We start from the raw sequence: 25,127 nt of genomic DNA, 5'->3' as shown, positions 1-25,127 counted from the left end.
AACCAGGAAACACTCAGGCTGACCCACAAGCCTGGACCTGCAACAGCACCCTGCCAGTAAACTTTTATTGGCCTTACTACCAAAAAGTACTGGATTCCAGGGCCCAGTTCTCAAAGCATTTGCAAGCAAAACCTTGTGTCTTCGGATTACGAGGCCCGGGTACCCTTCATTTAGTCCATTACGGAGACATCAGAACAGATCCGGTCCAGGTGGATGGCACTCATCAAGGATTACTGCCCGTGGAGCTCAGTACAACACATCCTTACTCGTGCCCAACACCTTAGACACTGGCGAAAAAACTGAGGACTCCCAGTAATGGGAGGGGTTATATGGGGGAAGTTCATGCCTTAAGGGGCATGCCAGTGTCCAGCACGTGATACGCCGATCTAACCACATAGTAATTAGTATGGCTCTGTATCCCCTGATGTAAGAAAATAAATATATGTTTTTTTAAAACATAGCTATATTGCTTGCTATTGTCATAATGTTTTGCCTCCTAACTTTGATGAATTCCTATTGGAACCCGATGGTTGCACCATCTCATTTTGAACCTGCTCTAGCCGGTCCTGTCACCCAATTGACCAGCTTCACTCTCTCTGTTCCACTTTTGCCTCCACTCAGCTTTGCATATATCATATATCGTTTATTATTTATTTTCATGATTGGGATACCCCATTTGATCCTCTGCTGATTTTGTACATTTGCCCACTGACAAAGAAATGATCAGTATAATTTTAATGGTAGGTTTATTTTAACAGTTGAAAACAGAATAACAAATCTATCCAGAGAAACGCATTTTTAAAAAAAGTTAAAAATTGATTTGAATTCTAATGAGTTAAATAAGCATTTGATCCCCTATCAATCAGCAAGATTTCTGCCTCCCAGGTGTCGAGCTGAGATTAGGAGCACTCTTAGAGGCAGTGCTCCAAATATCACCTTGCTACCTGTATAAAAGACACCTATCCACAGAAGCAATCAGATTCCAATCTCTCCACCATGACCAAGACCAAAGCACGTCAGGGACAAGATTGTAGACCTACACAAGGCTGGAATAGGCTACAAGACTATCGCCAAGCAGCTTGACGATAGGGTGACAACTGTTGGTGCGACTATTCGCAAATGGAAGAAACACAAAATAACTCAATATCCCTCAGTATGGGGCTCCATGCAAGATCTCACCTTGTGGAGTTTCAACGATCCTGAGAACTGTGAGAAATCAGCCCAGAACTACACGAGAGAATCTTGTCAAGGATCTCAAGGCAGCTGGGACAAGAGTCACCAAGAAAACAATTGGTAACACACTACACTGTGGAGCACTAATTCCTGCAGCGTCTGCAAGGTGTCAGGAACCATGAAACAGACAGAGACAGAAAATGCAGGAAAAATCACACTTTTTAATAAAATTCAAAAAATGGTACAACTGGTAAATGTAGTCAAAACATAGCCAGGGTTCGGTAGCCAAATCGGGTAGTCTGAACAAGCCAGGAAATCCAGAAGCCAGAGATCAGTGTAGTCAGACGCCGCAGACAGGATCAGGAACCAGAAGGGACGTCAGCCAGGCAAGTCTTCAACAGGAACACAGCAGAGAGTCTCCAGATATGTTGACCAAGGCGAGGGCATTGAAGAAATGAAGCAGGTAGTTTAAATAGGCAGAAGGGCGTGGCTGTGGGCTTGACTGACGAGCAGGAAATGATCAACAGGTGAGCCACTGTGGAACGAGAAGTACTGGAAATTTGCTTGAAAGATGAGCAACCTGAGGACAGAGAAATAAGGGCTGAGAGCCCAGCCCTGACAGTACCCCCTCCTCAATGACCCCTCTCCCTCGGAGTACCACCAGGTTTGAGGGGAAAACATCTATGGAGAGCATGGAGGACGACAGGAGGATAAGACCCAAGAGCATCCCTCTCCGTACCCTTTCCAATGAACTAAATACTGTATGCACCCACGGAACCTAATGATCGATTGTATCGCATAATCCTAATGGTTCCCCAGCGACACCAAGTGAGGACATGGTACTGAGATGGTAAAACGTTTTTAATAAGGAGACATGAAAAACATTTGAAATACTCTAGCAAACTCTATCCAAAGTAAGAGGTCTGACCAGTTATAGTGGTCAGAAATATAGCAGAGGCTCACCAAAACCTGGAGACAAACTGGGTACCCCTGTCAGAGATGATAACCTTGGGTAGCCCATTAACCGAAAGATCTCCCAAAAATGGATGCCAGTTCTTCGGATGTGGGCAACTTCTTTAGTGGAATACAAGGTGACATTTTTGAGAACCAGTCAACCACCATAAGAATAACTGATGCAGTTACATCATCAAGACTAGGCCACCAGAATTATTGAGAAATAGCCCAAATTAGTTGATTCTTCCCTGGGTGGCCAGCCGCCTTGGGAGAATGGTAAGTTTGGAGTAAAGCAGTACGGAGATTACCAGGGACACCACGTTTCTCCTGAGGAGACTGGATCTGAGTGGCTCAAATTCTGTCACCCAAAGGTGAGGTGAGACTGGTGTGTACAGTAGCCAGAATGCAATCGGGAGGTATTACAGGAACAGGCACCAACTCAATCTTGGAAGCGGAGGAAAACTGTTGTGATTATGCGTCAGCCCTTATATTCTTCGTACTGAGTAATGAGACCATGCTCTTCTGGGAGATAAGCGTTTAGGGTCATACAAGAATGTGAGATTCTTATGGTCAGTCAAAATGAAGACTGGCACAGTAGTACCTTTAAGGAGATGCCCTCATTCTTTAAGAGCTAAAATGATAGCTAAAAATTCTGTCCCCAATCTCGTGATTGCATCCTGCAGGAGACAGTTTCTTAGAAAAGTAGCCACAAGGATGCATGGCGCTCTCAGAGGTAGGACGTTGAGTCAGAATAGCGCCCATTCCACTCTTGGATGCATCAACCTCAAGAATGAAGGGTAGCATAGGATCAGGATGTTCCAGAACAGCCTTGAGAGAGACTCAAAGGCTTTAATGGAATCTGGAAACCAATTCTGTGGGTTACCGTCCTTTCTGGTCATATCAGTCCAGACCATAAAAGAGAAGTTCTGAACAAATTTACCGATAATAATTGAAAAAGCCAAGAAAACATTGTAACGGACGTAGGCCTATGGGTTGAAGCCACTGTAGAACTGCAGATAATTTCTCTGGGTCCATCTAAAAACCAGCAGTAAAAATGTCATAACTCAGAAATTTAACCTGTTCACGACAGAACTCGCACTTCTCCAACTTACAATACAGGTTATTATGTCTCAGCTTCTGTAGCACATGAGAGACATCTGTGTGGTGGCTCTCTAGGGATTTAGAATATATGAGAATATATTCGAGATAAACCACCACACATTGCTGCAACATATATCAGAGGTCATCACTGATGAACTTCTGAACAACTGCAGGAGCGTTGCAAAGACCAAGCAGCATCACAAGGTATTCGTAATGTCATGTTCTGTCCTGGTGTTAAACACAGTGTTCCATTCGTCGCCCTCCTTGATCCTCACAATATTATATGCCCCTCTCAGATTGAGCTTCGTGAAAAAACGTTGCTCTCTTGAGGCGTTCGAATAATTCCGTAATCAACAGAATTGGTTAGGCGTTCTTAATCGTGATGTTATTGAGACCCCTGTAATCTATACAAGGTCTCAGTTCACCACTCTTCTTTTTCACAAAGAAGAAATGAACAGGAGATGAGGATTTGTGGATGAACCCTCAAGAAAGTGCGTCAGCAACAGTCCTCCATGGCTTTATCCTCTGAGACAAAGGGTAAACCCAGCTACAGGGAGGCATAGAACCAGGTTGAAGGTCAATTGTGCAATCATACGACCAGTGTGGAGGCAAACTACCAGCACGACCCTTGTCAGAGACATCACTAAATTTGTGGTACTCCTCTGGCAAGGAGGAGAGGGAAGAGGTGCACAAGACCTTAACCACTTTCCAAAAACATGTCTTATTGCATTATGGCAACCAGGAAAAAAACCTCAGTACGAAGTCAATCAAAAGAGGGGTTGTGCCTTCGTAACCAAGGATAACCAGTAACCACCGGATAATGAGGAGAGAAAATGACTTGAAATTGGATTATCAAATGGTGGAGAGCCCCTACAGCCATAGTCAATGGAGCAGTCTCATGAGTCACATGGGCGGGCAGTAGAGGTCTCCTATCAATAGCCTCAATGGCAAGTGGAGTGGCATGAAGCTGAAGTGGAGTCGAGTGCTTAGTCACAAAGGCCTGTGCATCGATGGATGACTCAGACCAAGAAAGGATAACCGGAACTAGCAGCTTATACTTCAAAGTAACGTAACAAGGACAAGACTTCAAGAAGTGACCTGACTGGCCACAATAAAGGCACAATCTTTCCCTCCTCCTAAAGGCTCTCTCATCTGCAGAGATGTGTAAAGCCCAACTGCATGGGTTCTACTTCACTGCCAGACTCGGTACCAGGAGGCATGGGAGATGAGGGAGGCAAGGGTGGGGCTGCAAAGCTCAAAGCCAAATGTACAGGAGGCTTCTGCAAGCGCTCTCTAAAGGAAGGTCTATCTCAGAGTCTGGAGTCAATGAGAATGGCAAACGTGATCAACTTCTCCAGATCTGTAGGTATGTCTTGGGCTATCTCATCTTTGATGTTATCTGCGAGACCATGAGAAAAAGCAGCCACGAGGGCCTCATTGCGCCAATTGACCTCTGCTGCCCTTCCTGAGACATGTGCAAACCTGATTGCCAACTACAACAAATGTCTGACCTTGCCACCAAGTACCAAGTCATGTTTTATGAAGGGGTTAAATACTTATTTCACTCATTAAAATGCAAATAAATTTATAACTTTTTTTAAATTGATTTTTCTATATATTTTTTTGTTATTCTGTCTCTTACTGTTAAAATAAACCTACCATTAAAATTATAGACTCATCATTTTTTTGTCAGTGGGCAAACGCACAAAATCAGCAGGGGCTCAAATACCTTTTCCCCTCACTATATGGAAGGCACACTGTGGAGATTTTCCTGTTAGCTATACAGCTATTGTGTATATTATATATTGTGAGGGGTTAGCTCGGCAGCGGGTGTGTGTGACCCCCTGGATGGGTTCACAACACAAAAATCAGGCACAGCAGACAGCGTTGTAGGTGCAAAAAACAAAAGATGCGGTTTATTTATGCTACATGCAGTGAAACATATAACAGCCAAACAAAATAAAACATGAAAATAAATCCTGGTCAGCTTGACCTCTAATTACACACTTAGATTCCCTGTCTAACAACTGAGTGCAGCCCTGTGCTGCACCAGTCCCTGTCTCTGTTGTACAGGTTTGCCACACAGGCATTAACTCACCGCACAGAACAGGTGTCACACTCCCCAGTCTATACAACACAAAACTGGTTCCAGGATGGAGCATCTCCCTAAGTATGCTGGGGTTTTTTGTAGAGGTCTTAATGAGCCCACTTACTTCAGCTGGGCTCATTAACTCTTCCCCTCTAATTGTACAAGTCTGCATAAAGCCTGAATCTAGGGCACACATATTTCCCATCCTGGATACAACCAGGTGATTTTACCTGCGTGTTGCCACAATATATATATATGATTTTTGGTATGAATAACAAGGGTCTGTTATACTTTACAATTATCCTTCTCTGATTCTCCCTACGCATTGCTCCTTTACATATAAATTGCATATTCCTTCCTGTATTATGCTATCCTCTTAATAAAGAAATTGAAGAATAATATTTTTTTTTAAATCCTACCTAAAATATATTGACTGACCTTTGACCCTTACCTTCACCCTAACACTAACCCCGACAATACCCTAGATCTAGCTATTTTTCTCTTTATTTTTTTAAATGCACTTGTTTTTATCTCTCTCTCTTTGTTAGGGGTCATTGTCATAGCCAATCAGACACAATCACAGGGATCAGGTGATTGGCAATAAGATCACAAACACAAATATGCGGCCTCACAGAAGACCTACTTCAGTGAGGCTGCATATATGTGTACAATTGGTGACAAGGGGTCAAGAGCATTTTGGATTTAAAGGATAAGTTCACCATTCATAACATGTTACACCCATATTCAAGGCGTAACATGTTATGAAAGGTGAACTTATCCTTTAAGTTCTTGAGGGTTGTGGCATTTGGAGGATGGAGCTTGGCACTATGCGGCCACCCAGTGTCAGACTAAGCAGCTACAGCTGCCGTTGTGACGCAGGCACCGGTATTACAGGGAGAGCCATTCTATCCTTCCCCAATTTCCATGGCTTGTCGCCCTGTGTGTTGCTTCGCTGTCCGCGAGGCGCCTCTGTGCGCAGGCGTGGGGAGCAGTCGGGCGCTGATTGATTGATGACTACGGTGCGGGACGTGTATATAAAAAAGCTGATGTTTGCTGTTAGGCTGCATATAGGTAGACTGTTTGTTTGCTATGCAAAAGGGGTCTGTTTCATTGATCTAGCTGGCTGGTCATGCTCACTTTTTGGCTTATTGTTTTTCATCCTTCTCTTTAGGCAGCTATTTGATTATCCTCTATATAGATCTGTTATCAGGATTACCCTCCTCGGTGAGGACCCTCTTGGTTCTGGCTGACAATTGTTATCCATATCTTTAGCCATCCCTAATTGCGCGAGTATAAGGGACAATTACATTCTAAACCTTAGCACTCTGGTCGACTTGGTGAGTTTTTTATTACCAATACGGTCCACCTTTTATTGTTTTTAGTTTATTTATTGTTATCTGTGATGTGGATACTGGCTTAATAGTGTACTCTTATATAATCTTTTGTCTATAGGTGTTCAACTTTGAACCTCAGGATGTCCAATTAACGTTCAATACCCGCATACCTTTCAGTGTCAGTATGTACCATTGTGATTAGCTTGTCTAATATACAACTTGATATTCTTATTCAGTAAGTCAGTTTATTATATCTTATCCGAATTATTGTAATAGGCTCTTTGGGGAGCTAATTTTATACATATTTTGGCTTCGTTTACCTATGCATATTATATTATACACACCCCCATAGTGCCTATATTTCCCCCTCCTGCTAGAATCCCGTATGATTAGTCCCGCACTATTCAGGACATTTTGACACTATTCTATTATGAAATTCTAAATATATGTTGATTACCCTATATGTACAAATATTTTTTTTGATATGTACAGGTATATATTTGATTTTGTTGTTTTTTCTATTTTCTGCTAGTCAAAAATTATAAGCTCCAGAAGAAGCGTATTAATACGCGAAACATGTCGAGCCATTCCGCTTGAATGTTGTTACTCTTCCGCCAATCCTGTAGTTCTACCTCTATGCTGGATCTCCTGACTCAACTATGGAGTATTTACATCAATAAATGTCTTTAGTTTATATATGAAATCTGGTTAGGATACAGGGGTGGCTATTTGCATTGTACTATAGTGGGATACAACTATCGGTTGTGAAAAAACATTTAAAGCGTTGCATGAAAAACTTTTTTTATATTAATACAATTTTTATATGAAAAAAATGTTTGTTACAGTGCCTAAAAAGTACATAGTCCCATTTGTTTATTCCAAAGTAATGTTTCGGATATGGCACACATTGATCTTCATTATATCCACAGTACCACACTGTGAATAGGATACAAAACAAAAATCTCGTTCTTTCTATGTAACATGTTATGAAAGCACTGACCCCCACTCTGATCTTCTCCCTGCTTGCTGCCAAAATGTTTTTAAATATGTGGCCGTATGGGGCTCCGCCTGCCCAGCCACGTCACTCATTAACAGTGCTCTGTGAACTGAAAGAGCGCCATGGTAGTTCATTCATGCTTCCTGTCAGAATGGGTTTCCTAGACCTGCAAGACATCAGCGATCTGCTAATCGCTGGTGCAATGCTTTACAGGCTCCCGCAACAACAAATAATAATTACACATTTTTTTTACCTGCAAAAAAATGTGCATTTATTATTTTTTGGCAAAAAGTGAACTTATTCTTAAGGCTGGGTTCACACCATCGCTGCATGCAGCTCACAGCCAGGGTCCGGTGTATCCCCATTCACAACTTCAGTTCTGATTTCAGCCCAAATTTTTGGCAGAATTCCGACCTGAAATGGACCATAAGACGCACAGTACACTTGTGAAAATTCACACCGGAGCCGCAGCGGAGATATGTCAACCGTCTCCATAGAGAGCCAATAAAAATCTCCTGCTATTGTGAATTGGAAGCGGGGAACCCACATCCTAATCACCATAGTGTGAACCCAGCCTTTAGGGGTGTATCATAAGTGCAGAGTGGGAATATAAAATAGTTTATTATGAGGTTAACCAATGCATACTGAAACTGCTAAATTTGGCCTGGGCATCTAGGTTTAACTTTGGGAATGAAAGAGTTAAATACCTTGTTTGTTATACTCACATTTTCTTTTCCAAGAGCTTTCAGGTGCTCCAAAATCTGGCCAATAAGTGTATCACACAGTTTGCCAATCTCCGTTAGGAATTTTGCATCTCCTCCATAGAGGTTATCATTGGAGTCAACTAAAGATGAAAACAGATTAAAATTACTTTTATATGGCAAAGTTGTATTTGTAGATATAATTCCTTTTTGTATTATATGCCAATGCTCTTTTAACCATGGCTTTCCTAAATTCTCGAATATACTAGCAGTAAACTAAAACACAAGTCTGTTACAAAGACATTAGAACATGAACATTCACATTAGAATCTAAAGGAAAAAAAATAAAATAAATCTGCTTCCCTTTTGGCCATATAGTTGTTTCAGTGGTGTTTCAGATTGTGGGGTTTTAGAAGCTTTTAGATGTACAAGATTAGTCCCCTACAAGTCGCACCTGTAATGCAAAGCTTTTGAAAAGGAGTAGAAGAGAAAGCTAGGTTCATACAACTGCGATATAATTTTGATCCGGCTTTCAGTGCGATCATGTAGTGCTACTTGGATGCAACCTTGATATTCTATGGGGCCAAAATTATTATTACTTTACAGGATTTATATAGCGCCAAAGGAACCTTTTCCCAAATTGCACACTGATGTAAATTGACACCACTGAAAATAAATTCCCACAATTCTCGTCATGCAATTTTGTCTGACTGAAGTTCCACCTGAAATGGCAATAATGTGAACAAGGCCATAAAAGGCTTACTGTGGTGACACAGATTGTGCAAATTGTTTAACTTGATCAATGCCAACGAGAACTTTATTTTCAAGACCCCTTTCATAAATGTTATTGTGGTAAGTTAGTTTAAGATGCCAAGTGGTTGTAAACCCTTATATCAGGGGTCTCAAACTCGCGGCCCTCCGGCTGTTGCAAAACTACAAGTCCCATCTTGCCTCTGACTGTGGGAGTCATGCTTGTAACGCCTCTAGGGACCTGTAAATTTGCAACAGCTGGAGGGCCAGCAGTTTGAGACCCCTGCCTTAGGCTTCATTCTCACGAGGTGGATCCGCTACATGGAGTCTGCCTCTGTCCGCCAGCTCAGCGGGAGATCTCTCTATTGATCTCCGCTGAGCTGGCAGATGACAGGTCCCGCTCTGCTCACTGAGTGGAGAGGGGCTTGTCGAGCGCCGCTGGTTGCTATGGAGAGATCGGAAGAAAATGGACAGCATGTCCGTTTTCATCAAATCTCACCCGATCTGATAGGGACGGATGCGAACATAGGGCCATCCGTCTGATTTTAGCGGATCGGAGTCAGCGGACATGTCACCGCTGACATCCTGTCACCCCACAAACTAGCATGGAGCGCCCATTTAGGTCCGCCGACAAAACTGACAGGTGGACCTGAACGGTCCAATAGTGTGAAAGGGGCCCTATATATACCCAGCACAGTGACTAGCTCCAGGTGATGGGCAGATGAAACAAATACTCCAACATAAGTTGTAGCTGTGTATCTGGAGCAGTTTCTTCTGTAGATCGTTTTGAAAGCACAAAGGAAATAGGGTTTCTGTTTAGACCCCATACACACTATTAGATTTTCTGCAGATTTTTGTCTTCAGATTTACCAAAACCATGTAGTACAAGGGCTTGCCTGATTGCATACAAATTACATTTTTTTTTTTTAACCAATAAAAGTTTATTGAGGCAATCGACATCACAATACAATACAAGATGAGAAAAGAAATATTCATGGGCTCAAGCCCAAAACGCACAAAATAACATATTGTTCAGTCATAAAAACCGCTACAGAGTACCTTACAATGTGGTAGCATAAAGCAGCAAAGAGAGAAAAAAAAAAAAAAATGAAACCAAGGCCTCTGTAAGTGCGGGGTCCGAAAGAATTATCAATGACCCCCATTGAACTGTGCACCAAAATATATTCGACTGTTGGGGGTGGATTTTAAGTGTCTGTAGAGAAAGGGAAAAGAAGGGGGTGAGAGATTAAGAAGAGAAGTGAAAAGGGGGGGGGGGAAGGGGGGGGAACCGTGACCTGAGAGATGTGCAGCCCTCCACAGATTGGAGGTAGTTTAGAGCATGATTAGCAAAAACCTGTGAACAAATTGTGCTGAGGTCACAAACTGGTTTCAGTGCGGTAGCAAAGGTGTTACATTACAATCCTGAATATAACAACAAACCAAAATGTATAATATTAAACTCTATTGTAAGACCTTGGTTGTGACACATAGAACCGTCCTACTACCAACCAGGTAGATGTATATCGGCTAGGAGGTCAGCCATTTTGAAGTTTTGCAAAAGTATCTGAATATTTGAAGATAAACCATGGTCTCCACAGTCTGTGGAATTTGTCTGTCCTTTCAGCAGCCATTGCAACCGTTTCCTCCATCTTATATAGGGAGTCCACTTCGCACAACCACTCTTTTAAGGAAGGTGGGTGTGGGGACTTCCAGTGTCTAGGAATGATCGCCTTGGCAGCGTTCAGCAAGTGGCGCACTACTGATTTTTTGTATTTTCCTAGTGAGTAGCTGGAGATGTGGAGTAGACAACATTCAGGTGTAAGGGCAAGGCCTGTCTCCGTGATGGCACGGATCTGCGTGCAGATCTCGTCCCAAAACTCCCGTAGGCTCGGACAGTCCCACCATATATGTATCTTATCACCTTTGGCACCTCCACATCTCCAGCAGGACTCTGACGTACCCGGGTACCATTTATTGAGTCTGACTGGCGTAAGATACCAGTTCGTCAGGACTTTGTACGCTGTCTCTTGTGTGCTAGTGCTTATGGAGCATTTGTGTGCCAATATGCAGGCATTGCTCCATTGCTCGCACAAATTACATTTTTTAACTCTTGGTGTGAGAAAAGCAGCCAGAAGTGACTAATGCTGATAGCAGATGAACCAGGCAGCAGAGAGAAAAGACACAGAGTGCTTTGGAGAGAGGCACATGCACAGTATAGAATGAAGTGCATTTTTTCATGTCTCAGGTTTACAACCACTTTAATCTTTAAAAAAAAATCTTAAAAGGGTGAAAACCTCTAATATAGGGTTAATAATTCAATGTTTGTTTGTGAGGGTCCTCATCCCCTCAGTATCTAACAACCAATAAAGTAAAGCATGGGACTATAAAATGGACCATCAAAACAATTCTATCAATCGATATAACGCATATAAAACCCCCTTTTTATTACAAATTTAACCACCCTTAATACAGTGCACTTACACCTCCTTCCTTTCCAGACCAATTTTTCAGCTTTCAGCGCTCTCACAGTTTGAATGACAATTACTCAGTCATGCAACACTGTACCCATATGAAACGTGCATCCTTTTTTCCACACAAATAGAGCTTTCTTTTAGTGGTATTTAATCACTAGTGGGTTTTTATTTTTTGTGCTATAAATAAAAAAATGTACATTTTGTGAAAAAAAATTCTTTTTCTTTGTTTCTGTCATAAAATTTTTCTTTGTGAAAGTTAGAGAGTCTACACACTATGGTGCGAATCACTGAAAATTGATCACATCTGAACAGGCCTTCAGTACATCAGGTGTATTTCATTTCTTGAGACACTAACAAGTTAGAAAAGTACAAATAGCCCCCTAAATGTCCCCTTTCTAGAAAGTAGACATTCCAAGGTATTAAGTAGCATGGTGAGTTTTTTAAGTTATTTTTTCCCACAATTCTTTGCAAAATTAAGATTTTTGAATTTTTCTTTTTTTGTTTTACAAAATTGTCATATTATCAGGTTATTTCTTACACACAGCATATGCATACAGCAAATTACATCCCAAAATACATTCTGCTACTCCTTCCGAGTATGGCGATACCACATGTGAGACTTTTACACAGCCTGGCCACATACAGAGCAGAGGAGTCTACAGAAGATACATACATACATAAGAGTCTAATTCAAACGTCTGATGTGTATGGAAGTTCGGAGATATAACATCCCAGGTGTGATTACACCGTTAAGCCTTAATGACTCAGTGGGCATAAGCCTAGTTGGGTCTATCGCTTCCGATAAGCCACATTCCATAAGGTGGTCGTTATCTCCAGAAAATCACTTGTTTTTTCAGTATCTACTGCACTCTTTGGACTCTTCATGGACTTTATTTTTTTGCACCATTGCTTCTATTACGGTGGATAGTTTTAGTATCACCACCCACCTTTTGAGTTTTTACAACCTTTATTTGGATTTTCTGTGTACTGATGGGACACCCACTTTTTGAGTTTTTACAACACTTATTTGGATTTTCTGTGTACAGATGGGACACCCACTTTTCGAGTTTTTACAACACTTATTTGGATTTTCTGTGTACAGATGGGACTTTATATTCTTTGTACAATATATATCATTATTGATTATTGTTTAATTATATTCATATTTGATTACCACAGTATATATTTATACAGATACTTTGTTATTGTATACAGTCTTTTATTGGTTGTAGCACTTTACCTATATTTCATTAACAGCGCCGCACTTGAACATTACGCCCACAGGAGTGCCCTGAGGGAGAGCGGCTCTCCAATGGGGCACTCGAGAAGAGGAGGAGCCAGGAGGATTGGGGCCACTCTGTGCAAAACCAACTGCACAAAGGAGTTAAGTATGACATGTTTGTTTTTTTTTTGTTTTTTTAAACCCAAACCTTTATATATACTTTAATTATTGCTCTAGATACAATACATCAGTGACTTTTAGCAAAGCATACCTTTATCTATGTGGTACAAATAACTCTCTTGACACAAGGCAGCCAACAAATGCAGCACACTTGAGTAGATCCAAATTTTATCATCACGGTTATCTTCCCAGGCATAATCCTCAATTACATTTAGAAGTCCTCTAACCAGAGACAAAACTCCCTGCTCTGGATGGTCCTGTAAAAAACACATTTGGCAAAGCATCTGTAACTTTGTGTAAATATCTACATAAGTAAAACAGGCCATACGAGCATACAGTATGTTGTAAAATAACCAACAGTTGACTACACATGCTAAGTAAAAACCCAGAACCTATGTTCACACCAGGGAGACCAAGCTCATCTTCCAACATTTTAAACGCTAAAAATAAAAATGTATTTTTCCTTTTCTGATTTACCCAAATCTCAAAATCTAGATATTACACAAATTCATTTTTTTTTTGCAAAGACATGCCCCTCTTCAGGAGGCCCAACACACAGAGCATTCTATACATCTGAAAAAATAAAAAAAAGGGGAACTGCGCTTAACCTCAAAATCCCAGAGCGAACAGGATGTGTGTATGTATAAGAACAAAAGTACAAAACCTAAAAGTAATGCCTATGTGGCAGCAGCTGCTGCCGTTACCGAGATATCCCTCTTCAAAAATAGGACGTACATCGTCGTGCGGCGGTCGGCAAGTGGTTAATGGACTGAGATACACCAATTGCAGCAAAAAAAAAAAAAAACGGCTGCGCTACTGAACTGCAAAAGACATATTGTCTTTAAAAGGAAGTTCCAACTTTTTATCTGTTGGATCCTTTAATATCAGTGCATTATCCACTGGACATGTGCGACTCTGCTCACTGAGGTGATTGCAGCATCAATTGCTGGAACCTCCCATTTTCATCATAGAAATCCTCCTTCATAGATAAAGTGTGGAGAATTTATTGGGAGGATAATATTGTTTATCCGGATGTTCCCATTCAGAATACATAAGCTTTTTTAGACCATGCATGAATAGGAAAAAACATCCCCAGATGGGGGAGGTTCTAATGAACCCAATTAGAGGTAGGTATCTCAAGAGCCTATGCTGCAGGCAGAAAAAAAAAGTTGAGTAAGGGAGTATACAAGCAACCTGTCTTGTGATGCTACTCCTTCCATATTAGGGTCCTCCGAAGAGGATAAAAAAGTATCTTCCAAATATTTGGGAAGATCTACCTGATCCCCATCCTCCTGCACCTCAACAAGAGGGTCTTAAGCACTAGATGGGAATCTGCTATGTTTAGCCCCATTATGGAGAGACAACATAGAATTAATCTTCTTTTCAATTTACAAATGGTAGAAGAAACAAACCTTGTATATGATATATACAGGGACTGAAGTGTTTTATGTGACCACAGTTCCCCCTGACGGCTCAATCTGACTAGCCCTATCCGAGGAGGATGAAATTTTTTTGGAAATGGATTCACTTTTATAGTGAAAACCAATGACCCTTTTAGAGAAGTTCCTGGTCCCATTATCATTCATAGCATAAAGCAGAGGCACTATGCAAAAGAATGTACATTGCTAGGCTATAGTTCAGCATCATTAGCTGCTATTAATCGTAGCCTTCAGTAAAGTATAACATGTCAAAGGAATAAGCCTGTGTTCACTAACCTGAACAAGCCAGCCTCCTGTCTCTGTTCCGCCACAGCCAGCAGCAGCTTTCACATATACAGTGACGCCATTGGCCCCGCCCCCCATGAATTACGGCCCCCTTCCTTTCTTTTGAAAGTAAAGTGCTTTCCCGTGCGAGCGGCGTCCTGCAGGCATGGCGGGGGGTGGGGGGACTCCTCCGCTGAGCGGCCGCTGTCTGTGGCTCTTTTTTTTTTTCAAAAAAGGAAACTAGTTAGGCATCTTTCCCCCCAAATGGGAAAAGCCAATTTTGGGGGCAGAGGAAGAGAAGCAGACCCCCCTTCTTACCGGAGCATCTGTTGCAGCAGCTGGAGGAGAGGAGAATGAAGTATTTTGTGCTGTTTCCAGCGTCAGGACGGTGAGTGCTCAATACAGCCCCCAGAGGCATGACAACATTATACATAGAAGGAGAAATTTCTGAGAAAATCTCCCTTACCTTATCCTCGCAGCAGGGTTTTATCAGCGATAAAGACCCAACCTTCACCCTTCGCGGAGGTTTCCGAGACCTTTTAGGAAACCTTCAGGAACCGGGGAACATCGGGTTACCCACAATCCTGGCTCTGCGACAGCACCCTACCAGTAAAAACTTTATGGCCTTACTACCAAAAAGTACTGGATCCCATGGCCCAGCTCTCTAAAGTGAAGCGTTCGCAAGCAAAACCTTGTTTCTTTGGACACAAGGCCTGCGTATCATTCATTTAGCTCATGAAAAGACATCAGAACGGATCCAGTCAGCATGGCTAGCCCCAGCAAAGATTGCTACCAGTGGAGCTCAGCAAAGCACACCTTTACTCATGACCAACATCTTAGACACTGGTGAAAAAAGTGAGGACTCCCAGTAATGGGAGGGGTTATATAGGGGAGTACACGTCTTGCCTTATGGGCGTGCCAGTGTCCATCACTTGTTGGTCCGATATATAACCCACATAGTAACTACTATGGCTCGGTGTCCCCTGATGTAAGAAAATAAATGTATATGTTATCTCCTACAGCTACTGGATAGATCATTGGAATTGTGTTATATTGACTTTGTTAATATCATGTGTTTTTAGATGCTTTTTCTATCTATAATAAATGCATAGTTTTTTTTATATCAGATACATTTTTTTTTTGTGGTCGTGCCTCATAGGTCCAAGCCCTCCAATCCCAATTTCTGTCTTATAATTCAGGACATGGCACTGAGTACTTTTTCCTGTAACCATAGCGTCACTCTGATGATAAAAAATGTTTGTATGATACAAAATTGTTTAACTCCTATACTATTCTAAAATATATATATATATATATATATATATATATATATATATATATATATATATATTAATGAAGTGGACCTCTGCTGCCCTTACTATGGTGTCATCCTGGGAGACCATGGTTGATGAAGCCCTACCCATGTATAAGTTAACCTAAATAAATGAAGGCTGCCCCTGGAAATAGGATAAGGTGCGGTCCCCCTAGGCGTGTCCATAAATCATTTACTTTGAGAGTTTATCGACTATAGGGGGTAGTGCTGGGTCTGTTTCCCCTCCCCCCTTGCTAAACATTCCTGACTTCTCATCCACTGCCCCAGCCCTCCAGGATGGTCTGGTGCTTTTATTGTGCCTGTTACAACCTTGGTATGCTTTATTGTGCTCTACATCATATCTTTGTAAACTTTCCTACTTTCTGCTATGAATAACCTTTGGAATTGTACGGCACTAAACCATGTCATATTGTTCTATTGTATACTCTATTAGACACATTACTGCAGTAAAGAATCCCTGTTTTGCGAATAAACATACATTCTATCAGGTTAATGACACTTACAGGAACAACCAGTAATGTGGAGAAGAAGTTGCTGAGGAACTCCAGGAGAAAAGCCTCAGAGGATCGTATCTTGCCATCTATAACAATTGTCTTTGGTACATCAGCAACAAGGCTCACTGCAGCTTTGAAGAAAGCATCCGCTAAAGAGAAAAAAGTGATAAAATGGTCAAAAGTAACTGTATTCAGTACTGTTCACTAGGCAGAGACAAGAAATCTAAAATCGTGTAAAACTAATGGAAGCACACTGGGGGTGCTTTTGGACCACTGAAACACACTGGATACTTTATAGATTTTCTCCCTCACTTTTACTGGAATAAAGTAGTATCTGGACCTCTTGGCAGTCAATTTCCATTTTTGTTATATTATTATACTACAAGCCAAAGAAACCATGGAAATCCTCTGGGGAAAAGAGAAGCTGTCTGTCTGGGGACCAGATTATTTACATTAACATCAAAACTTTTGGATACTAATACCAGTGAGTTAACCCTAGGAGTCTAGTGCAATTTATCCACTTTCCTCAACTGTAAAGAGGAAAAAAAGTCCAAAGCATGTAAAGCTGATCTGATCTCCAGCTTATAGAGAAGTTTAACCAGTTCCCAGTTTAACCCAGCCTTTAGCAATTTGACGGCTGAGTGGGATTTTCGTCATTCTGGGTTGATGTCTCATGATGTCCTTCCTGGAACAAGCCTCACATGTGGCCATGGCTACTGGCAGGAGCAGCTGTGTGCACCAGACACAGCCAATGACTGATCAGTGCACCAGCCAGCTGTTGGTACCATGTGATCGGTGTGACCAATCACAGCAGATAACGACAGTGGTCCAGTGATTGCAGACAATTACAGCCCATCTGTACCGTATGTGATTAGCTGTGGCCAATCACAGCTAATCACAACAAAATAAACTGAATGAACCGATTTTATTCAGTAAAGTGTTTGCCCTACCCCACCTCCACATACCCAGTTACTGGCTTCAATTGACAGCAGGAGTCAATGGTTCCCACTACCTTCTGCCTTTACAACCACTTTAACTTATCTTTGAGTACAGTAAAGGTCACAAGCAAAGTATTTATAAACAATTGGTTATAGGCAAAGTACATTCAGGGGATTGCCAAATCTTTAAAAGACATGGGCCCCAAGCCCTTTAACTCTACCCACTGCCCAGTTTTGTTTTAACCACTTGCTTACTGGGCACTTAAACCCCCCTCAGTCCCAGACCAATTTTCAGCTTTCAGTGCTCTCACATTTTGAATGACAATTACTCAGTCATGCAACACTGTAACCAAATGATTTTTTTGTCCTTTTCTTCATACCAATAGAGCTTTCTTTTGGTGGTATTTGATCACCTCTCGGTTTTTTATTTTCTGCGCTATAAATGAAAAAAGACCGAAAATTTTGAAAAAAAATGAATTTTTCTTCGTTTCTGTGACAAAATTTAGCAAATTAGCAATTTTTCTTCATAAATTTTGGCCACAATTTATACTACTACACATCTTTGGTAAAAATAACCCAAATTTTTGCATATTATATGATCTGTGTGAAATTTATAGAGTCTACAAGCTATGGTGCAAATCATAAAGATTTGCAAAAAAAGATCACATCTGATGTACTAAGGCCTATCTCCATTCTTGAGACCCTAACAAGCCAGGAAAGTACAAATGCCCCCCAAATGACCCCTTTTTGGAAAGTAGACATTCCAATGTATTTAGTAAGAGGCATGGTTAGTTATTTTAAGTTGTCATTTTTTCCCATAATTCTTTGCAAAATTACGATTTTTTTTTTTTTTTTTTTTTTTTTTCACAAAATTTTCATTGTAATAGCTTATTTCTCCCACACGGAATGTGCATACCACAAATAACACCCCAAAATACGTTCTACTACTCCTCCTGAGTATAACGATACCAAATGTGTGAGACTTTTACACAGCCTGACCACATACAGAGGCCTAATTTTGAAGTAGCACCTTCAGGCATTCTAAGAGCATAAATTACACATTTCATTTCTCAATCACCTATTACAGTTTTGAAGGCCCTGGAACACCAGGGCAATGGAAACGTCCAGAAAATGACCCCATTTTGGAAAGCTAACACCCCAACGTATAATCTATGAGGCATAATGAGTCTTTTCAATGGTTCATTTTTTTCCAGAAGTTTTCGGAAAATGTGGAAAAAAATGAAAACGCATTTTTTTTTACACAAAGTTGTCCGTTTATAAGATATTTCCAACGCATAGCATTTACATAGCAAAAATAACACCCCAAAATACGTTCTACTACTCCTCCTGAGTATAACGATACCACATGTGTGAGACTTTTACACAGCCTGACCACATACAGAGGCCTAATTTTGAAGTAGCACCTTCAGGCATTCTAAGAGCATAAATTACACATTTCATTTCTCAATCACCTATTACAGTTTTGAAGGCCCTGGAACACCAGGGCAATGGAAACATCCAGAAAATGACCCCATTTTGGAAAGCTAACACCCCAACGTATAATCTATGAGGCATAATGAGTCTTTTCAATGGTTCATTTTTTTCCAGAAGTTTTCGGAAAATGTGGAAAAAAATGAAAACGCATTTTTTTTTACACAAAGTTGTCCGTTTATAAGATATTTCCAACGCATAGCATTTACATAGCAAAAATAACACCCCAAAATACGTTCTACTACTCCTCCTGAGTATAACGATACCACATGTGTGAGACTTTTACACAGCCTGACCACATACAGAGGCCTAATTTTGAAGTAGCACCTTCAGGCATTCTAAGAGCATAAATTACACATTTCATTTCTCAATCACCTATTACAGTTTTGAAGGCCCTGGAACACCAGGGCAATGGAAACGTCCAGAAAATGACCCCATTTTGGAAAGCTAACACCCCAACGTATAATCTATGAGGCATAATGAGTCTTTTCAATGGTTCATTTTTTTCCAGAAGTTTTCGGAAAATGTGGAAAAAAATGAAAACGCATTTTTTTTTACACAAAGTTGTCCGTTTATAAGATATTTCCAACGCATAGCATTTACATAGCAAAAATAACACCCCAAAATACGTTCTACTACTCCTCCTGAGTATAACGATACCAAATGTGTGAGACTTTTACACAGCCTGACCACATACAGAGGCCTAATTTTGAAGTAGCACCTTCAGGCATTCTAGGAGCATAAATTACACATTTCATTTCTCAACCACCTATTACAGTTTTGAAGGCCCTGGAACACCAGGGCAATGGAAACGTCCAGAAAATGACCCCATTTTGGAAAGCTAACACCCCAACGTATAATCTATGAGGCATAATGAGTCTTTTCAATGGTTCATTTTTTTCCAGAAGTTTTCGGAAAATGTGGAAAAAAATGAAAACGCATTTTTTTTTACACAAAGTTGTCCGTTTATAAGATATTTCCAACGCATAGCATTTACATAGCAAAAATAACACCCCAAAATACGTTCTACTACTCCTCCTGAGTATAACGATACCAAATGTGTGAGACTTTTACACAGCCTGACCACATACAGAGGCCTAATTTTGAAGTAGCACCTTCAGGCATTCTAGGAGCATAAATTACACATTTCATTTCTCAACCACCTATTACAGTTTTGAAGGCCCTGGAACACCAGGGCAATGGAAACGTCCAGAAAATGACCCCATTTTGGAAAGCTAACACCCCAACGTATAATCTATGAGGCATAATGAGTCTTTTCAATGGTTCATTTTTTTCCAGAAGTTTTCGGAAAATGTGGAAAAAAATGAAAACGCATTTTTTTTTACACAAAGTTGTCCGTTTATAAGATATTTCCAACGCATAGCATTTACATAGCAAAAATAACACCCCAAAATACGTTCTACTACTCCTCCTGAGTATAACGATACCACATGTGTGAGACTTTTACACAGCCTGACCAAATACAGAGGCGCAACATGCAAGAAACACCGTCGGCGTTCCAGGGACACATAGCCTGCACATACCAAGAATTACACCCCCAAATACATTATGCTGAGCAAAGGGTAAAGAAAAGATTACCTGTGGTTTTAGAAGCGCAGTTGTCCACAGGAGGATATCACTGGTCCAGGCAGCAGGCAGGGACTTGGTCAGCAACAGCGAACACAGTTTTTCAGGCAGCAGGCAGGGATACTGTCCATATTACAGTCCAGGGTTAGTGCAGAGATGTCAGCAGTGCCAAAAATATTGGTCCTGGTAGTAGGCAGGTCCTTGTGTGGTTAGTGCGGCATGATGGCAGTAAGTCCTACAGGCAGCAGACAAAAGTAGAGCCTCGTTCAGGACAGAATGGGGATAGGGGTAGAGGCTTCTCCCTCCCAAATCTCTTTGAAGCCTCCGAGTCTCCAGACCCTAATCTAGGAATAAGAAAACAAAGAAAATTGTTTTCTTCTTCCAGAAAAACTATACTGGAGCCTCTCACATATGTGAGACCCCGTGTTGAATCCCACTAGTCCAGTTGCAGAATACAAGATCAGTCCAAGAGGCAGGCAAATATCGTGGTCAAACAGTCCAAGGTCAGTTCCAGATCAGGCAGAGATATATACAGAATCGTTAGACAGAAGCATGGTCGAATAACAGTCCAGGGTCAGTTCCAGATGAGGCAGAGGTATGTACAGAATCGTTAGGCAGAAGCGTGGTCGAATAACAGTCCAGGGTCAGTTCCAGATCAGGCAGCGGTATGTACAGAATCGGCAGGCATAAGAGTGGTCAAATAACAAGCCAGGGTCCGTTACAGAGCAGGCAGTGGCATAAGGGGTGTGAAGGTGTATGAAGGCAGGAACTGAGGATTATGTTTACCATACTTCACTAAAAATTTATTGAAGTATGGTAACGCCGAAAACAGTCGCCTATACAGAGGCCTGGTTGGGAAGGACATTGTGCACAATAATAAGATGTGTCTTTTCTGACTCCTGCTTTGGTACACGCCTTACATCTTTTTTGGCGTCTTTTGCCTGCTGGTGTGGGGGGAATTTTATCCGGAAAGTGGCGCTCGGAGAGTCGACTTACAACGTCTGATCGGATATTTTCTGGTGGGCCGTTTGGGAATAAAAGGGCTGTGAAAACTTCCTCCTGGTAGCCAAAGAAACGTTTGGGGTTTTGGGTGGCGTTGCTGTAAATTACATATGAATTGTAAATGGCCAATTGAAAAAAATAAATTACTACTTTTTTGTACCAATGATATGTCCGTCTTGAGACCAGATATGGTTCCATCATTTGGTCGTTGAAGTCGACTCCTCCCATGAACAAATTATACTCTGAAATACATTTGGGTTTCTTTACGGGGCCATTCCTTCTGGGGATTTCTACGAAGGTATCGTTGTGGATAGAAGATAACATGTACACATCTCTTCTGTCCCTCCACTTCACTGCCAGAACCTCCTTGTTTCTTAGACTTGCGGTTTCTCCTTTCCGCAGCTTCTTGTTCACCAGACTTTGAGGAAAGCCCTTCCGGTTCTTTTTTACAGTGCCACATGCTGGCGTCTTCTTCCGGTGAAGGTTGTGGAACAGGGGCAGAGATGTGTAGAAGTTGTCTACATAGAGGTGGTAGCCTTTATCCAGTAGGGGGTATATGAGGTCCCAAACAATTTTTCCGCTGGATCCCAAATAATCCGGACAATTAGGGGGCTGTAGCTGGGTGTCCTTCCCTTCGTACACCTTGAAGGAATATGTGTACCCTGTGGCTCGGTCACATAATTTGTAGACCTTCACCCCATAGCGGGCCCTTTTGCTGGGCATAAATTGCTTCATCCTAAGCCTGCCACTAAATTTAATAAGGGACTCATCCACACATATGTGTTGGTCCGGGGTAAACAATTTGGGGAATATTTCAGAAAAATAATTTAGTATTGGTCGAATTTTGTAAAGGCGGTCATAATTTGGATCATTTCGTGGAAGGCATTGGGAATTGTCACTGAAATGTAAGAACCTCAGGATCATCTGATACCTGGTTCTGGGCATTACCGCGGAGAAGAGCGGTGAGTGGTGGAGGGGGTGGGTTGACCAGTAGGTACGTAATTGGTTTTTTTTGTTGAGTCCCATATTAAATGTGAGGCCTAAAAAAAGCTTGAACTCCTCCACCGTTAGGTCTCTCCATTCGTAGGGACGGGCATAATAGGAGGTCGGATTTTGAAAAATAAATTGTTGTGCATACAGGTTGCACTGGGCCACAATTGACGCCAACATGTCCTCCGTAAAAATTAAATTAAAAAAATCGATGGGGCTAAAATTCTCCGTGTCCACCTGGACTCCTGGCTGGGCGGTGAAAGGGGGAACATTGGCCTCTCCTGAATTAGGAGGAAGCCACAAGGGGTTCTGAAGGGCATAGGGAAGGCCAGCATGGCTCCTAACCCTTTGGGGCTGAGATGACACCCCACTGGTACTTGGCCTTTCTTGCTGGGGCACTGCGGTGCTGGTGGACGGCACTGCGGTGCTGGTGGACGGCACTGCGGTGCTGGTGGACGGCACTGCCTCACTAGAACGCCTTCGCTTGATGGGCCGGATATCTTCCTCCTCGGATTCATCAGTCAGTGTTTCACTGCTGAGGACTGGCTCATAAGTTACGTCGGCTTCAGAATCCGAATCCGAAAAGGAATCGGAAGAGGAGAGCTCCCCGTTGCTCTCGTCGGCCGCGGAAATAATTTGGTACGCCTCCTCAGCGGAAAAGATGCGTTTAGCCATTGTAGCACTGATGGGCACTGATGAGGTGGCACAGATGGGCGTTTTTGAGGTGGCACAGATGGGCGCTTTTGAGGTGGCACAAATGGACACTGATGGGTCGGCACAGATGTGCACTGATTTATTGCACAGATGTGCAGATTTGTTGCACGGATGTGCACTGATGAGGCGGCAGATGGGCACTGCTGAGGCGGCAGATGGGCACTGCTGAGGCGGCACAGATGGGCACTGCTGAGGCGGCACAGATGGGCACTGCTGAGGCGGCACAGATGGGCACTGCTGAGGCGGCAGATGGGCACTGATGGGTCGGCACAGATGTGCACTGATTTATTGCACGGATGTGCACTGATTTATTGCACGGATGTGCACTGCTGAGGTGGCAGATGGGCACTGCTGAGGCGGCAGATGGGCACTGCTGAGGCGGCAGATGGGCACTGCTGAGGCGGCAGAGATGGGCACTGCTGAATCGGCACAGATGGGCACTGCTGAGTCGGCAGATGGGCACTGATAGGTCGGCACAGATGTGCACTGATTTATTGCACGGATGTGCACTGATAAGGCAGCAGATGGGCACAGATGGGCACTGCTTAGGCGGCACAGATGGGCACTGCTTAGGCGGCACAGATGGGCACTGCTGAGGCGGCACAGATGGGCACTGCTTAGGCGGCACAGATGGGCACTGCTGAGGCACAGATGGGCACCGATTGGTACAGATGGGCACCGATTGGCACTGGCTGGCACTGGCGGGCACTGGTGGTGCACAGATGGAGTACTGGCGGTGCACAGGTGGGCACTGGCGGTGCACAGGTGGGCACAGGTGGGCACAGGTGGGCACTGGCAGGGTAGATCTGGGCACTGGCAGGGCACTGGCAGGGTAGATCTGGGCACTGGCAGGGTAGATCTGGGCACAGGTGGTTTTTTTTATCAGTTTACTGTAACTTTTCAACTCACAGACACCTTCGGTCTCCTCACACGCTATCGCTGTGTGAGGAGACACGTTCGGCAATGGGTGATGATCTCATTTGTTTACATTTGAGATCATCACCCATTGGAGGAGGCGATCGCGCTGTAAACGGCCGCTGTGATTGGCCGTTTACAGCGATCTGTGATTGGCTGTGTCCAGCGGACACGGCCAACACAGATTTTCCCCGATGCGCGCTCCCGGGAGCGCGCGGGGAACTCTTAAAGGGGACTACGTCAATAGACGTAGTCCCGGAAATTGAGATCCGCGCTATACACGTCTTTTTACTATAGCGCGGATCTCAAGTGGTTAAGCAAAGGAGAGTAAACCAAGATTTGGAAGGGAGAGTGACGTGTGTCCTGTACTATACTCCAAAAAAAGTCTGCTATGTGTGTATACCAGGTTCTTCTGGGCCAGTTTGGTACAAATAGAATTGTTCTTTTCCTCCTGCTTTATCTGATGCTGCATCTGTCTCCCGCTGGCTGTAAGGGTGAGAACCGAGTGATCCGACACTGCTGGTTGCTTGGTTCTCCGTGCTCTATGAGCAGAGAGCTGGTGGCTGTCAGTCAGCGTCTCTCTGCTCATACAGCCCCCGCACGTTCACTGGAGAGCAGAGCTCTTTAGGGGGCAGAGCAGCTGGCTCAGGCTCTCCCGCTGATTGGCTGTGAAAGAGGCTAGAAGTGGCAGAGCTGGTCCACGCATCTGGGTGGATCCTGACCATATTGTCACAATCTTTCCCCAGCCTGGACCGCCTCTGTGAGGTTCACAGAAGCGCAGAATGAACTGCACTAATGTGATCCACAGGAGAAGTACAGCCAAACGAGTTGTACTTCTCCTTTAAGCACTTTCGGACCACCCACCATCGTTATACCCAGGTACTTTGACATTAAATATTGTTATTATGGCAGCAGATGGCTGCTATAACCCTGGTATTTTCAAAAATGGCAGGTGGTCCGCTTTCAGATAAAAGTGGTCTATGCG

General features: G+C 42.7%; 1 protein-coding gene across 7 annotated transcripts in view; it reads right to left on the bottom strand.

Annotated features, from left to right (window-relative positions):
• Nucleotides 1-25,127, bottom strand: part of VPS35L (VPS35 endosomal protein sorting factor like) — a 1,440,208-nt gene that overhangs the window by 80,394 nt on the left and 1,334,687 nt on the right. For all 7 annotated transcript variants that reach the window (XM_077448861.1, XM_077448865.1, XM_077448864.1 and 4 more), the window contains 3 exons: nucleotides 16,515-16,654; nucleotides 13,067-13,232; nucleotides 8,374-8,492 (listed from right to left, as the gene is read on the bottom strand). In XM_077448861.1, coding sequence (XP_077304987.1) covers nucleotides 8,374-8,492; nucleotides 13,067-13,232; nucleotides 16,515-16,654 — 425 coding nt within the window. The remainder of the gene's footprint in view (nucleotides 1-8,373; nucleotides 8,493-13,066; nucleotides 13,233-16,514; nucleotides 16,655-25,127) is intronic.

The sequence above is a fragment of the Lithobates pipiens genome, unplaced genomic scaffold, assembly GCF_037356315.1.
Source record: "Lithobates pipiens isolate NorthernLeopardFrog02 unplaced genomic scaffold, aLitPip1_a1.2 Scaffold_22, whole genome shotgun sequence".
Classification (NCBI taxonomy): domain Eukaryota; kingdom Metazoa; phylum Chordata; class Amphibia; order Anura; family Ranidae; genus Lithobates; species Lithobates pipiens.
This window is presented reverse-complemented; position numbering and strand designations above follow the sequence as displayed.